This window comes from Triticum dicoccoides, chromosome 4B, assembly GCF_002162155.2.
Source record: "Triticum dicoccoides isolate Atlit2015 ecotype Zavitan chromosome 4B, WEW_v2.0, whole genome shotgun sequence".
In the NCBI taxonomy this organism is placed as follows: Eukaryota; Viridiplantae; Streptophyta; class Magnoliopsida; order Poales; family Poaceae; genus Triticum; species Triticum dicoccoides.
Window position 1 is genome coordinate 513506843 of NC_041387.1, and position 15633 is coordinate 513522475.

Sequence of the window (15633 nt, forward strand, 5' to 3'; positions counted from 1 at the left end):
TATTCAACTGGATATATGTGCCTAGATCTTTCCTTACCACATGATGCTTGCCAAAGGAGACAAATAAAAAGGAATAGGGAGAAAAACTTTTGACTCTTTGCATAAAAGTAAATACTGAAAAGTAAAAGATAGGCCCTTCGCAGAGGGAAGCAGAGGTTGCCATGCGCTTATTTGTTTGAATGCTCAACCCCTTAGTGCAAAAGAACATCGTGTTATATTGCCCCCTTATGATAGCAACCTTTATTATGCAGTCTGTCGCTTTTATTCTTTGCCATCACAAGTACATACAATGCTCAGTTTTCTCTTACACTAAATGATCTAACACTTTTAGAAGCAATTTTTATTGCCTTATTGCACCGATGACAACTTACTTGAAGGATCTTGCTCAATCCTTAGGTAGGTATGGTGGACACTTGAAAATAAGATTTTGGTTTAAGGGTTTTTGCATGCACAAGTAGTATCTCTACTTGGTGCGGAATTTCTGGCTAGCAAAGATGGGGGGCAAGCACCACATGTTGAAGGATCTATGACAATGTAACTTCTATGTGAATATGAGCAAACATAAATCATTACGTTGCCTTCCTTGTCCAACGCCAACAATTTTGGCATATAATATTTTGATGGGGGCTCACAATCACAAAATATGTCCATGATAGTGTATTTGCATGTGAAAGTTCTCTTCCTTATACTAATTATTCGTGAATTGCTTGTATGACCAATATTGTGATTGTCAAGCTTCAAAAGATTTCACTTTCTAAACCCAATGTGAAGCTACCACTAGGCATGATATAATTTCAACTTCATGACATTCAATTTATTCAACAATGTACTCATAGGATATAAGTGAAGCGCAAGAGTAAATGACAAACTACTCCAAAAAGATTTAAGTGAAGATCATGCTAGTAGTTAAGTAAATAGGTAGCTATTTGAGGACTCTCTCTTATTCAAAAGCTTTCAGATCTAAGTATTTTATTAAAATAGTAAGCAAAAACAAAATAAAATTACACTCCAAGAATAGCACACATCATGTGAAGAAGCAAAAACTTAGGTTCAACCGATACTAATCGATAATTGTTGAAGAAGAAAGGTGGGATGCCTACCGGGGCATCCTTAAGCTTAGATGCTTGAGACTTATTGAAATATTAGCTTGGGATGCCTTGAGCATCCCCAAGCTTGATCTTTTGTGTCTCCTTAATTCCTCTTATATCATGGTTTTCCTAAATCTCAAAAGCTTCATCCACACAAAACTCAATAAGAACTCGTGAGATAAGTTAGTATAAACCAATGCAAAACCTTATTATTATCTACTGTAGCAAACCACAAAAATTATTATTCAACATTGCATACTAAATGCCTCTACATATTTAATAGTCCTATCCTCAAATAGAATCATTAAACAAGCAAACATATGCAAACATAACAGCAATCTTCCAAAACAGTACAGTCTGTAAAGAATGCTAGATTCATCATACTTCCCTAACTCCAAAAATTTCTCCAGCGTTGGCTTCTGTGGGGAGGATGCGTCGGTCATCCCTCGCACCTTTGGATCTATAAATAGGCGTGCCATCCTGAGTTGAAAGGACGGGTCAGTTAAAAAGGTGGTGTTGGGTCGTTCGCCTTCTAAAAAGGCGCACGACAGTCAAAGTGTGCTCTTGCCCCGAGGCAAGCATTAATTCTAGCGGTCCCACCATGTTTTGATGGGGGTCCTCGAATTCCGGATTATTAAAACAGGAGGTGGCGAAAAACAAAAAGCGGTGGACCTCTGACGTTAATCCGGATACCGAATATTATTCGGCCTGGAGATACTATTCCGGACAATACAAGGAAGGATGGAGAACTCACCTCGCAAGCCGAAGACTGCGGGGGATACAGATGCCCACCATAGGCCCAGGCATTGGAGGCTAGTTCGGGGGCTAATGAGGGAGTCCTGGATTGAGGGGTCCCCGTGCCGCCGCCCGTTGCTTATGGGCTCGACTGATGGGCTACTACGGAGCCAAGCTAAGGCGTGGACCCATGATCGGATAGAAGACCTTCGGAGCCTTGGTGTGTCAGCCAAGTCAAGATTTAGCATGATCTTTCCTTTATTGTAACCTACCCTGTGTAACCCTAACCCTACCGGTATCTATATAAACCGGAGGGCTTTAGTCTTTAGGGGGGGAGCAACATCCATTACCCTATCAACATAGGGTTTAGCTCACCTGATTTCGAGGTAGATCAACTCTGTAACCATACCATACACATCAATACAATCAAGCATGGCATAGGGTTTTACCTCCAAAAGAGGGCTCGAACCAGGGTAAACACCGTACTCTTTGCCCCCTGTTCCCCATTGATCCTAGATCCACACCTCGGGACCCCCTACCCAAGATCCGCCGGTTTTGACACCGACACTCGGCCCCTCCCCGCCACCTCCTCATCCCTCCCTGTCCGGTGCGGGTGCCCGGGGTTTGGATCCCCTGGGTGCCCGACCCATCCCATCCACCCCTTGCCACCTCTCGGCATACCCCTGGTGCCCAGGGTCTTGGGCCCCCGGGTGCCCGGTCCCCTTGCCCTGTTGCTTTCCTTGTATGTCCGGGTGACCGGGGTTTTACCCCTGGGTGCTCGGGGTTGTATGGTTTTTCTCTGTTGGGTCCGGGTGCCCGGACCCCTTTTGTCTGGGTGTCCGGAGTGGTAGTTGTGTGTAGGGCTGGAATCCGAGCCGAGTCGAGCCAACTCGGCTCGACTCGCTAGAGCTCGTTTCGTTAACGAGCTAGCTCGACTCGACTCGTTACTATAACGAGCTTAAACCCAAGATTGGCTCGACTCATATAACTCGCGAGCTGGCTCGTTTAGCTTGTTAAGCTCGTTTAAGATATGAACATAAAATTCTCAAATATGATAAAAATGATTATGTATATATTAAACATATATATCACTAAACAATTGTGATTTCCTTGTAATGCATGAGTCTTCTAGGCGGTTGGGCCTTCAACGGCTAGACCTTGTGTTGTGCGCCTGGAACGTAGGGTGCTGAGTGGCTGATCTTTTTTTGTATTGGGAGTAGCTGATCTTTTGTACCGAGCCTAACAAGTTACACGAGTACTCGTGAGATTGGCTTGTTTAACTTGGTCTATAAACGATCTTAAACTAAAGCTCGGCTCGACTTGTTATTCTTCGAGTTCGAGTCGATTCGAGCCAAGTCACGAGCTACTCGTTTAGCTCGCAAGCTTTGAGCTTTTTTTCCAGCCCTAGTTGTGTGCAACGGCCACATTTTTCTTGGGGGTATTTATACCCCTTCTTCCACCTTCAACCCTAATTCTCTTGCAAGTTTTCCCCCACCACTGTTGACCTCTTGCAGCTTGCTAACTCTCAGTTCCTCCTATGATTCTTGATTCTTTTTGAGGGAAAAGAGAGATGAGATCTAGATCTATAATTCCACGAATCATTTTCTCCTCTAAGTGAGGGGAACCTTGTGGATCTAGATTTTGGAGTTCTTTGTTGTTCTCCTCTTTTGTTCTTCCTCTCATTTCCTCCATAGCATTAGTTGTTGTGGTGAGATTTGGGAGAGAAGGACTTGGACACTCTGTGTGCCCTTGCCATTGCATTTCGTGCATAGGTTTGAGTTCTCCACGGTGATACGTGGAAGTAAAAGTTGAGAGGCTTATTACTCTTGGGTGTTTGGGCACCCTAGAGCTTGTTCCTCTTGGGTGCCTTCGTGCCCTAGATGGTTGGTGAGTTTGGAGCTCAATCATTGTGGTGTAAAGCTCTGGGCAAGCGTGGGGTCTCCAATTAAGTTGTGGAGATTGCCCCGAGCAATTTGTACACGTTCCAGTGACTGCCCCAAGGGTTGCCAATTGTACGGGTTTGATGACCGCCCTCAAGGGGCCCTTAGTGGAATCGCGACATCTTGCATTGTGCGAGGACATGAGGAGATTACAGTGGCCCTAGTGGCATTTTGGGGAGCATTGTACCTCCACGCCGCTCCAAACGGAGATTAGCATCCGCAAGGGTGTGAACTTCGGGATACATCGTCATCTCCGCGTGCCTCGGTTATCTCTTACCCGAGCCATTTACTTATGCACTTTACTTTGTGATAGCCATAGTGTTTCATGTTATATAGCTTCCTCTCACTTAGTTGTTTATCTTGCTTAGCATAAGTTGTTGGTGCACACAGCTGAGCCTAGTCGGTTTAGGTTTTGTGCCTGACAAATTAAACGCTAGTTTTATTTCGCATTTGTTCAAGCCTAAACCGTAATTATTTTAAAAGCGCTTATTCACCCCCCCCTCTAGGCGACATCCACGATCTTTCAGAGGCCGCCATCCAGCGCTAGCTGCATAGATTGCAAACTCTTTTTCAACAAACCAGTTGAAATTAATGCAAACTCGGCCGGGTTTCATATAAACATGACGGATTTCATGCAAACCGGACGAAACTGTTACATTTGGGACATATTTTCAACTAAAAAGGTAAAACTATGTGCATGTATGGTCACGCGGGCCTCCATTCTCATGACACAGATACACTACACTAGTCTACGACCGGCCACGACGGATCCCTTTGTGTTCCCCATGTCCGGCAGCCCGCTAACCGGATTGTCAGGAGTCCGGGAGGCATATTCTTCCTCCGTATCTTCCCTATGTCTGGCTGCGTCGTTCATCGGAGTGGCAAAGAGGGTGCTTCAACTGGAGGGGAAGGGTGCTTCCGTGGAGCTCACACGGGTGCCCAGGATCGTCTGAGATAAAGAAGAACCAGACAGGTCACCGACGGTGGCCTTTCTGGGACCCAAGCGGCGGCGACCTCCCATGTCTATTTCTCCTCGATGATGGCGGCATGCGGAAACGTGTTGGCCACCACCTCGTCGACATCCCTACAGCCGGCTTCTTTCTTTGCCTGCATGGCGCGGCTACGCGCGCGGCGATGGTGGATGGCGCGGTCACAGGCACTGGAAGCGCGGTACGACGCGGCGTCGTCGACGACAGCGATGATGCCTGTGCTGCCATGCTCCTCGGGGTGTCGGCCTGGAGCAAGTCGTCACTCCTCCGCAAACTGGTTTGGAGCACTGAGCAACTCACCATTTCTCCTCTGTCCATTGTCTCTGTGTAGGCTTTCTCTGCGACGACGAGGCTAGCAACTAGTTTGCCGCGCCGCCTAGGGGGTCGCTCGCGCACGACTCCGTGCACATCCTGTCGGACACGGCGCCACGACCACCGTCCACAGCAATCGCCATGGTCCGACATAGACTACATTTCTCCTTCCCTGTCCTCTGCCTCAACGCTCCTCCACACAGACTTTCTCTGCGGCCGCGACACCGACAGGAACGCTCGCCCGAGACTCCGTGCTCGTTGTGTCGGACGCGACGCCACGACCACCGTCCACCTTCCACCGCAGTCACCATGGTCCGACACACACTGCATTTCTGCTCCCCCGTCCTTTACCTCAGCGCTCCTCCGCATGGTTTTTCTCTGCGGTGAGGCTAGCAACTAGTCCGCCGCATTGTCGGCAAGAACGCTCGCCTGAGACTCCGTGCTTATCGTGTCGGACGCGGCGCCGCAATCGTGATACACAATGTGTGTGCTAAGTGTAAGAGCCTGTTTGGGACTGCTCTGCTCCTTCAAATTCAGCTCCGCTCTGGAAATACAAGCCAAACGGGGTAACTCCACGATATGCCGCTCCACAAAAAAAGTAGAATCTGGAGTACAACTCCCAGATTTTTATGAAGCTTCTGAGGGGGTGCTCCAAAAAACTCTAGAAGCTGGAGTTGGGGGAAAATTACCCACCACTGCCACCAGTAAGTGGATACCCCTTCGTTTCCTTCCCCCTCAACCAATCAAATAGATCCTTTCCACCAATTTCCCACTCTTGAAGTTGGAGCTGCATGCAAGCCAAACATTCTCTTCGGTAGTGGTACAACTTCTGTATGAAACTGCTCCAAAGTGGATTTGGTGGAGCGAAACTGATTTTGATGAAGCAGAGCAGTTCCAAACAAGCCCTAAATGTTAGCTTTTAATCATATCCCACGTATACAACCAAACACCGTGTAGTTGCGTGAGCCGAGTCAATGCAGGTAACCAAATGCTATGCCAAAATTGCCCTAATGAGAGAGAACAAGATGCGGACAACTAAACAATATGCAGATGTTGGTTTAGAGACTGCGTTTGCTCAACCAATCTCCGATGAGCCAGGCTCGGCTGGAACGGCCGCCAAACACGCCCTTCCTGATCGATTTTCCTGGCGTTCATTGGCTCGATCCTCGCACGCAGATGTGTAACGCCGTTGCACGTAATACGCGAAGGACCACGGCGCATTTCCCTCGAGACAAAAAATGTTTTCGACACGGTCCTTTCGATTCCGGGAGATTGGGAGATGACTCCTTTACTTTCACTCACCACTTGTGTACAGCCTGCGCGGCAGCTGCGCCGGTGGCAGGGGGGCTTTAAATTGGATCGGCTTAGGTCACTGCATATGTGGCGGATGTGCGAAACAGATTTCGCGTCGAGGCTTTACTGCTCTCCTCTCTGGGATCGTCGGGTGCCCGCTTGCAGTTATCTCTCCTCCTTCAGTCACCTCTCACCTGCCACCACGGCGCGATCTCGGGCCTCAGGTCTGAACTACATTCACTGCTTCCGGTCGCGAGAAAATACGGCATCAGAGTAGCACTGCCATACCGGGCAATTGCCGTTCAAAGATCGGGCAGCATCCAATCCAAACCAATCCAATCCAGTCCAGCTGGAGCTGCTGCTGTGCCAGTGTACCGTCAGAGTTTGTCCTCTCAATCATCAATTGAGGTCGCAGGTGTAATGTGATGGCCTACACTGGCACTACATCCACGGCCACTGAATTGATTGCTCAATGGAGGCCGTACCGAGCGTAAAATGCTGGTGCCTACGGCCTACCACTACCATTACCAGAAGACAGCGATTTAACCTCCACCAGAAACTGGCGCGCTTTCTTCCAAAACAGGCCACCGTCGTCGCGTCTCCTAATCTCCAAACCCAAAGAAAACCGATTTTCTCCAGACGAATGGGAGAAAAATGAAATGGAGGTACCGTTTCAGTTGTTGCAGAGCGGCTCCTGCAGGAGCTTTATGACAGGGCAGCGACCCTGCTGCAGGAGTGCTTTAATTGTACAAGCAGAAGGTACCAACAGAGGAGTAATTTGCACATGTGGCCCGGGACAGGTGTCATTGTGTGTGGCGAGCTCGACTCGGTAACAAGTCGCGGGTGCAAGCGAGGGAGCCGATTCGTCAGTCCAATTATTGTACGTGTGCCCGGCCAAAGTCGTCAAAGGGAAAATTACCAGGAACGATGCACTGCCGCGCCTCCGGCCTCTGATCCTGAACGATGTGAAAAGGGGGAATGCAGGAGTTTCGACGTCACATTCAGAATTTGGAGTTGGATGTGACTCTTGCTGGACAACGTGTGCTTAGCTCACCTCGGCCAGCCGTTGGTACATCTGTTGAACTAACCACCCTTGCGAGTCTCTGGGTTTGATCATCAGATACAGGATACGGCAGCAGCAGCAACATGACAGCATGAGTTGTAAATTGCATATATCCGGTTTATATCCTTAGGTTGGTTAACCAGCGCGATTATTCAGATGTAAGCATGACCGTGCGCCTGCCTGCGCCGGTGTACTGTTTTTCCGGTCACTTTCCCGTCCTATTTAATTAGGAGTATATCATGCCCAAGCAAGTGATTGGAGCTCAACTGTCTGCAGCTCAAAAGGATACCAGGCATGCAGGCCATGTAAGTACTACCCCGCCGTGCGACTAATAAAGGTTACAAACAGAGTTTATACGACTAATAATGCGCATCTAAGAACGAAAGTCATATTCTGAGCTCGAGCGCACATGTGCTCGATATCCCGCTCGTTGGCTCACTCCGAGATTCCCTTTCCCGAGCGTATTGCGTGGGGTATAGTAACTTGTATTTCATTTCTTTTAAGAATTATGGCCCACATAGGCCCACCATTAATGTGACGTCTCCGTCTATTTCTTTGACGGACTTAATGGAACCAAACGTCATGGGCCGATTACTTGTCGATTCTGTTCCATAGAAGGCCGTCCAAGCCGTCACATTACTTTCCATGATCGCCAACGAACACGGCCGCAAGACAAATGTGATATGACGATTATGGATCTTAATTAACTATGACAGCACAACAAACTTGTACATGGATTACATCACACCACTAGCACTAGGCGGGTAATGACATCATTACCCGACGCAACGCCAGCAAACTGATCCTAGTTCTTCCCTAAACGAGCCGCCGTCGTTTTGGTTCAGAATTGCTCACTTCTGCGTACTCCTCGTCGGAATAACGCACCCATTTCCAGCAACGGATGACGGATCCATCGCCGACACCAAACAATTTGTTCGACTCATCTCCACGATTCATTACTGGATCATAATCACCTTAGCCCTCCCCAACAACATCAACAGTCGCCAGGTTGACTGGATCATATTCCGGCGCCTAGTCCAGTGGAAAGTGTCACGCCTTCTGAAGCGTCAGTCCAATACTTTATTGCATCCTCACTCTGCGCACAACAAAATAGAACATCAGGCGACAATGGAAATGCTTCCTTCTGCAATCTGCACTCAACAGCAAAGAAAATCTATACTCGAACTCAGGTCATACCTGCATTGCCACATTTGACGCTTGCTCGACAGTGCCCCTCTGCATCATCTGCTGCTACCTACTCCCTCCGTTCCCAATTGTAAGTCTTTTTAGAGATTCCACTACAAACTACATACAGATGTATATAGACATATTTTAGAGTGTAGGTTCACTTATTTTGCTTCGTATGTAGTCCATAGTGAAATCTCTAAAAGACTTATATTTACGAACGGAGGGAGTACTTAACAGCGTTTTCCAAACAGGGCAACCCTTGTGTCATGACTTTTTTTTTGCAAGGGGTTCAACGCGAGAACAACACACTTATTACTGAAAATCAACAAATGATTGACAACATACCTGCATGCAAGGTCACCATAGAGCCGTCGTCGCCCGCACTGACGACTATATCCATCTGCCCGGCTGTAGACTTCCCTCAAGCATACAAAACAACAACTGATTATAAAAAGTCAGTCCACTTGCATGGTTTCATCTAATTAAGCAGTTCACCTTCCATAAACCCAACTGAAAAAGGATTTTTTTTCAACCCTAGATACTTCACAGCACCCACTAATGCATCACTGAATACATTTGTATTACAACTCAAGACATAAAGCATGCCTGCACGCAGGGCAGGTGCTCAGTTGCACAAACACATCACGAATGCAGAAAACAAGTCACACTTTGACCATTCAAACTTGCTGAAATCGTTTGGCATTTTTCACTCACCACCACACGTCACCAGCTAACCTCAGGTCCATTGCTTTCGTAAAATTATTCCTTTGGTGCCCCACCACACCACAATTTTTGCACTTCGTCGGCTTCCAAGGCTGATTTGGCACATCGCCACGATCTGGATAAGTAGTTCTCTTGTGCCCCAGCCGTCGGCACACCAACAAGCATCACACTGTTAACTGCAGCTCGATTCTGGTCTGCACATGAACAAAAACAAGAAACAATCATATCATCATACTACCAGCACCATCTTCGAGTACTCTTTTTAAGAAATGTCCTTAATCAACATACCTGTTAGGATTGTCCTTGGTGCTACAGGTCCCATAATCCTCAGGAATTCAGTAAAAAACCACTCAAAACTCTACACGGTCTCATCGTGTACCAGGACGCCAGCTAAGATCACACTCTGGTTATGGTTTTTCAAACTGACAAATTGTCCGAACGGCATGTACTTCTTTTTCTTCAGAATTGCTCAATCATGAGCTAATTTCAACTAGTACAGTGTGTCAATTATTAATACAAACATGCTCTAAAAGTGCCATGTAGACAATTTCTCATGCTACCGAATGAATGTCACTGCATCGATAGATCTATGCATTCTACTACAATTTCATTCAAGCATTCTCAATAAATTCAGATCCAATCTAAGCTTACACACGCGCACCTTTTAGACCATCACAGCGCCTGCAGGTTCATCTTACCAGTTGATAGTTCAGATTGCTGCGACTGGCTCTTCCGTCTTCCCAACACGGCAGTCTGTAACTCACACATCTGCGTGGATAGGCCGCCGACGGTTCATCCACTATCGGGAAAGTCGCCACCGCCCTGTTCGCTGGCAGATTCATCTCCTGCTCACTCTCACTCACCTCCTCCACAATAGGATACCTGACAAGCCAACAGAACGCGCAAGGAGACCCAAATCAGAACATAAATCTCAACAACAGTTTAGCAAGTCAGCTAGCTTGACAGATCCATGGATTCATCTTACCTTCTAATTGGCTGCATTAGGAACTCCATCGCTGGAATGGAGTCATGTGCGCTGCAGCACCCCGCTGACTGGAAATGGATTTGGATACCGCAGTCGGGGAGCCACCGGCCTGCAGTGAATGATTCAAGCCATCCACCTAACAGAGAGCGAATTTCCTGGTCCGCGAACCAGATTACCACCGCCAAATTACAAGTCACGGCTCATCTTCAGTTGGGTTTTCTACGAAGACCCTAACTGCCTTCTCAAAAGCGCTTACGCGGGGTGAGCAAGGTGTCAAGCTTGGGGCAGAAGCTCCAATCCTCAACCTAAAAGCAGTTTCAATTACTATGTCAAACAATTTAACCCACTGAATATCAAGCTGCGCATGAAACTACTGAACTGAGAGATGAAATTAACTGTTCAAAACAGACAGTTTGCACACTAATTCCTATCAAACCATTGAGTGCTCCCAGCAGAAATTCAACCAAACTGTATGACCTTACAAAGCATGAAAATATAGTACCGTAAATCTTCATAGCAATGTTGAATTTATTTCAATTCAGAACAGTGAGTTTGCACGCTAATTCATGTCACAGAGTACTCCCAGCAGAAATTCAACCAAACTGCATGACATTAGAAAGCATGAAATTAGAGTACTGTAAATCTTTATAGCAATGCTGAATTTAACTTCAATTGAGAACAGACAGTTTTCACTTTGCACACCAATTCGTCTCGCACCATGGACACCCGGAAATTCAACCAAACTATATGACCTTACGAAGCATGGAAATATTATACTAATGAAAATTTTCGTTTGATTGCTAAGTTTAATGTTATCACTGACCTCTTGTTCCAACGAGGAGCCTGAGGATTCATCTTCCCCGTCGACAGCTCGGAAGTCAGAGGCGGGCTGCCCCTTGTCACTGCCGCTGCCCCTTGCCACTGCCGCCGCTTCAGCCACGCCGCAGATCCGCCCTTTGGCGCTCACGCCCGTGGCCTCCTGCAGCGTCACCTTGACCACTGTCCGCCTGGCGCCATGTGCCGGCAACCCTTCCAGCACTAGACTCTCCCCCAACCTCCTCAATCCGATTGGATCTGGGAGAGACAAATCACAAAAGCTTAACCGCTAGAACTCGACACTGGAAAACACACAAGGTCGATTAGTAGCATCGGATCGACATACCTCCTGATTGCATGAGGAAATCCATCCTGTCGGTCGCCTGTTCTTCCACTCTCTCCCCTCCTTGCCTCTGAATCTCCAAAATGACGGCCGCGTTGGGGAAGAACAGACACACCTTGCATTCAATGCGTGGAGCAGCGACTTTTCTGAGCCACGGAGCAGACGGAAATCGAGAACCTGATCCACGGCTCACCTCGTCGGCGGTCGACGGCCGCCCAGAAACCCGTCCGCCCACGCTGCTAGCCCGGCCCACGAACCGCCTCTGACGCATACGTATTTCACTGCAGTCCGCTTTTACGAGCTGCCCTTAACGCACCGTATAAACTATTGGCCCACATCCACATGCATTAGCGAACGGAGGAGATATCGGGCACATGTGTGCTCGGGACCAATTACTCCATGTCCATCTAAGAACATCTACATCCGGACTTTACAAATCCGGGCTCTCAAACGTCCGCGGGCACTCCTTATTTTCTTTTTCACCATCCGGATGCAGATGTGCTAGGGCTGGTGGCGCCGGCCGGCTTAAATAGCCGGCTATGGCCTTGGGCGGTGAGCCAGAGCTTCGCCACGCGGCGTTCACACCGCGGCGTTTGTCAAACCGGCGGGTTTCCCCTATATCCGCCCCATATTTGGGCTGGATATGAAGGGTGCCGGTCAGACCGGTCGTTTGAGGGGCCCATCTGGATCAAAAAATCAAGATCGGACAGTGACCGGACGGTCCGTCCAGACGTATGAGGCGGGTTTGAAATGTCCGGTTGTAGATGTTCTAACAATAACAGTAAAATTTCAGGGGCCTCGTAAAACGAAACGATCCGCGTTGAAGCATTGGCGTTAACCGTCACTCTACCGAGCAGAAGGCCGATGGAAACGGCGCGGAGGCTGCAGAAAGCGATCCCGGCCCAGGACGAAGACTGTAGTCGCACGCAGCACAAGGTCCCGTGCCCGTGTGTGAGTGCGAGCAAGCAGGCGCCCCCAGTGGCCATCCATCCAAGACGAACTCGCGCTCCGGTTGGTGGCGGTAGCCAGTCTCCTCATTTAAACTGCCCATCTGCCCCGGTCCTTCCCTCCGCCCCGCCACTCTATTAAAACCCCACCACGCCACCACCTCCTCTGCAACCGCAACCGCTCCGCCCGGCATCTCCAACCCCACACCCAGCCAGCACCAGGAGACGTGTACGTGCGCGTAGCACCAACCCCAGCCCAGCGGTGCGCCGCAGAAACAGGCAGGCAGGCAGCTCTGCCAGTGGTGCACGGCGGGACGGAAGGCCAGGGAGCGAGCCGTGACGTGCGGGCGCGGGCCGGGCTAGAGGCCTAAGTAGCAGCACCGATCGACGGACCGGTCATGCCGAGCGCGCTGGGGAGCGGCTTCGCCGGGTCGGTGAAGCTCAAGTACGTGAAGCTGGGGTACCAGTACCTGGTGAACCACTTCCTGACGCTGCTGCTGGTGCCGGTCATGGCGGCCACGGCGATCGAGCTGGCGCGCCTCGGCCCCGGCGAGCTGCTCACGCTCTGGCGCTCCCTCGACCTCGACCTCGTGCACATCCTCTGCTCCGCCTTCCTCGTCGTCTTCGTCGCCACCGTCTACTTCATGTCGCGCCCCAGGCCCGTCTTCCTCGTCGACTACTGCTGCTACAAGCCCTCCCCCAGCTTCCGGGTGCCCTTCACCACCTTCATGGAGCACATCAAGCTCATCTCCAACAACGACAAGAGCCTGCGCTTCCAGACACGCATCCTCGAGCGCTCCGGCCTCGGGGAGGAGACCTGCCTCCCACCGGCCAACCACTACATCCCGCCCAACCCCAGCATGGAGGCGTCCCGCGCCGAGGCGCAGCTCGTCATCTTCAACGCCATCGACGACCTCGTCCGCCGCACGGGCCTCAAGCCCAAGGACATCGACATCCTCGTCGTCAACTGCAGCCTCTTCTCCCCGACGCCCTCGCTCTCCGCCATGATCATCAACAAGTACAAGCTCCGCAGCAACATCCGCAGCTTCAACCTCTCCGGCATGGGATGCAGCGCCGGGCTCATCTCCATCGACCTCGCGCGCGACATGCTCCAGGTTAGTAAACCCATCCTTAATTATTTTGGTATTTGGCATACCTAATATCGGTACCCACTGCCACTGCACTCTTCACTCTTCTTCGCAACTAATTCGATCACCAGCTAGCTAGCGGCATAGATATGGATCTGATTATCTGATCGAACAGGTGCATCCCAACTCGAACGCTCTGGTGATCTCGACGGAGATCATCACGCCCAACTTCTACCACGGGAGCCGGCGGGACATGCTGCTGCCCAACTGCCTGTTCCGGATGGGCGCGGCGGCGATCCTGCTGTCCAACCGGCGGCGGGAGGCGCGGCGCGCCAAGTACAGGCTGGTGCACGTGGTGCGCACGCACAAGGGCGCGGACGACCGCGCGTACCGGTGCGTGTACGAGGAGGAGGACGACGAGGGGCACTCGGGCATCTCGCTCTCCAAGGAGCTCATGGCCATCGCCGGCGAGGCGCTGAAGTCCAACATCACCACCATGGGCCCGCTGGTGCTGCCCATGTCGGAGCAGCTGCTCTTCTTCTTCCGCCTCGTCGGGCGCAAGGTGATCAACAACAAGTGGAAGCCCTACATCCCGGACTTCAAGCTGGCGTTCGAGCACTTCTGCATCCACGCCGGCGGGCGCGCCGTCATCGACGAGCTGCATAAGAACCTGGAGCTGTCGCCGCGGCACGTGGAGGCGTCGCGCATGACGCTGCACCGGTTCGGCAACACGTCCAGCAGCTCGCTGTGGTACGAGCTCGCCTACATCGAGGCCAAGGGCCGCATGCGCAAGGGCGACCGCGTGTGGCAGATCGGCTTCGGCAGCGGCTTCAAGTGCAACAGCGCCGTCTGGAAGTGCCTCCGCACCGTCAAGACGCCCACTGACGGGCCCTGGGACGACTGCATCCAGCGCTACCCCGTCCACATCCCGGAGGTCGTCAAGCTGTGAGGCGTCATCGACGACGAGCTCAGCTCTCCGCCGCCGGCCGTACCCTGCATCTGCATGTACGTGCCCCCCAAAACCTGGAGCTCTGTGGGGGTCCCGACCAAATTAAACCAATCTCTCTCTCCTTTGCTCTTTCTTCTTTTCCTTCTTCTTTTTTCTATTTTAAATTAAATTACATGGATATTCGTGGGATGCGTCACACAAGGAGGGGGTCATTCACACGGAGATTAATCGGCTACCCATATATTTATATTGGACGACGCTAACGTGGGCGTGGTTGTTAAATTGTTTGTGTCACGGATTTCCACTGCAGTGAAAGGGATATTTACATTGGCACTGAGGGCTTGTCAATCAAATTCCTTTCAGTTGTGTAAATCTTCTTCATGCATGACTTCTTCTTGCATTACATGCATGTACTACTCGGTACTGCTTACAGGTTAGATGATGTAATTGTCAGAATATATTGTTTGGTGTCGTGTCACTAGAGGTTTCAGTTCTTATGCATATTGTTTGAATGGTATTATACTTCTCTGCAAATACTATGCAAGTGGAATCACGAGCTACTCATGAATTCATGATCTATCATACAGTTTAATTTGAACAGAACTCATGATCCATATAAGACAATTACCAAAATAACAAAAATACATCTACACAATGAGCTCGCTAACTCTTTTTTTTTCATTAACGAGGCTCCTCCTCAATTTTCATTAAAGAAACCGCCACAAAGTTACTATAAGAGGCAATCAGCTATTGCGAACTAGGCGGACCAAATACGCGAGGATAAAACCAATTGGTCAGTTCATCATGATGCCGGTCAGAAGTAATTTTGATTGGAAGAACCTGCTGACGCCTAGCTCTGTATTTTAGCTTACTCTGACTTGGAAATGGATTTGCTCAAACAAATGCCGACTCTGACTTGGAAATCGCGTATACGTGCCTCCCTCCTCGGAGCCTCTTCATAGGGATTTCTTTGAGATGTACTACTATTTTCCCGGCCGGCTGGCTCCTTTGCACGAGTAGTACAACTGCTTTGTTTAAAGGAGGAGTACTCCGTAATTAGCAGTAAATGCAGTTGAGTTGCAGGGCCGACAACTTTGCGTGAACAGACACTTCCGTCGAATAGGAGAAGGGAGGCTTCGGAGTTTTGGGAGCCAATTAGTGTTTCAGTTCTACC

The 15633-nt window shown here is 49.8% G+C and overlaps 2 protein-coding genes across 16 annotated transcripts; one reads left to right on the plus strand and one right to left on the minus strand.

Annotated features, from left to right (window-relative positions):
- Positions 1 to 8090: 8090 nt before the first annotated feature.
- On the minus strand, positions 8091 to 11932 carry LOC119291174. 15 transcript variants are annotated; one of them, XR_005142249.1, is made up of 8 exons: positions 11479 to 11914; positions 11140 to 11390; positions 10819 to 10918; positions 10317 to 10621; positions 9620 to 10213; positions 8954 to 9525; positions 8618 to 8725; positions 8091 to 8516 (listed from the first exon to the last, which is right to left on the minus strand). XR_005142249.1 is itself a non-coding variant. In XM_037569885.1 (3 exons), exons 1-3 carry the CDS (start codon positions 11744 to 11746, stop codon positions 11051 to 11053), a joined length of 528 nt encoding a protein of 175 aa, XP_037425782.1. In that variant the 5' UTR covers positions 11747 to 11932; the 3' UTR covers positions 10996 to 11050. The 15 variants fall into 15 exon arrangements, 1 of the variants encoding a protein (XP_037425782.1); XR_005142261.1 differs by having other exon boundaries at positions 8618 to 8675; positions 8954 to 9016; positions 9323 to 10213; positions 11479 to 11912; XR_005142259.1 differs by having other exon boundaries at positions 8618 to 8682; positions 8954 to 9016; positions 9323 to 10213; positions 11479 to 11912.
- Positions 11933 to 12571: 639 nt separating this feature from the next.
- LOC119291176 (3-ketoacyl-CoA synthase 6-like) lies at positions 12572 to 14960 on the plus strand. The gene is made up of 2 exons (XM_037569886.1): positions 12572 to 13537; positions 13686 to 14960. Exons 1-2 carry the CDS (start codon positions 12821 to 12823, stop codon positions 14457 to 14459), a joined length of 1491 nt encoding a protein of 496 aa, XP_037425783.1. The 5' UTR covers positions 12572 to 12820; the 3' UTR covers positions 14460 to 14960.
- The last annotated feature ends 673 nt before the right edge of the window (positions 14961 to 15633 follow it).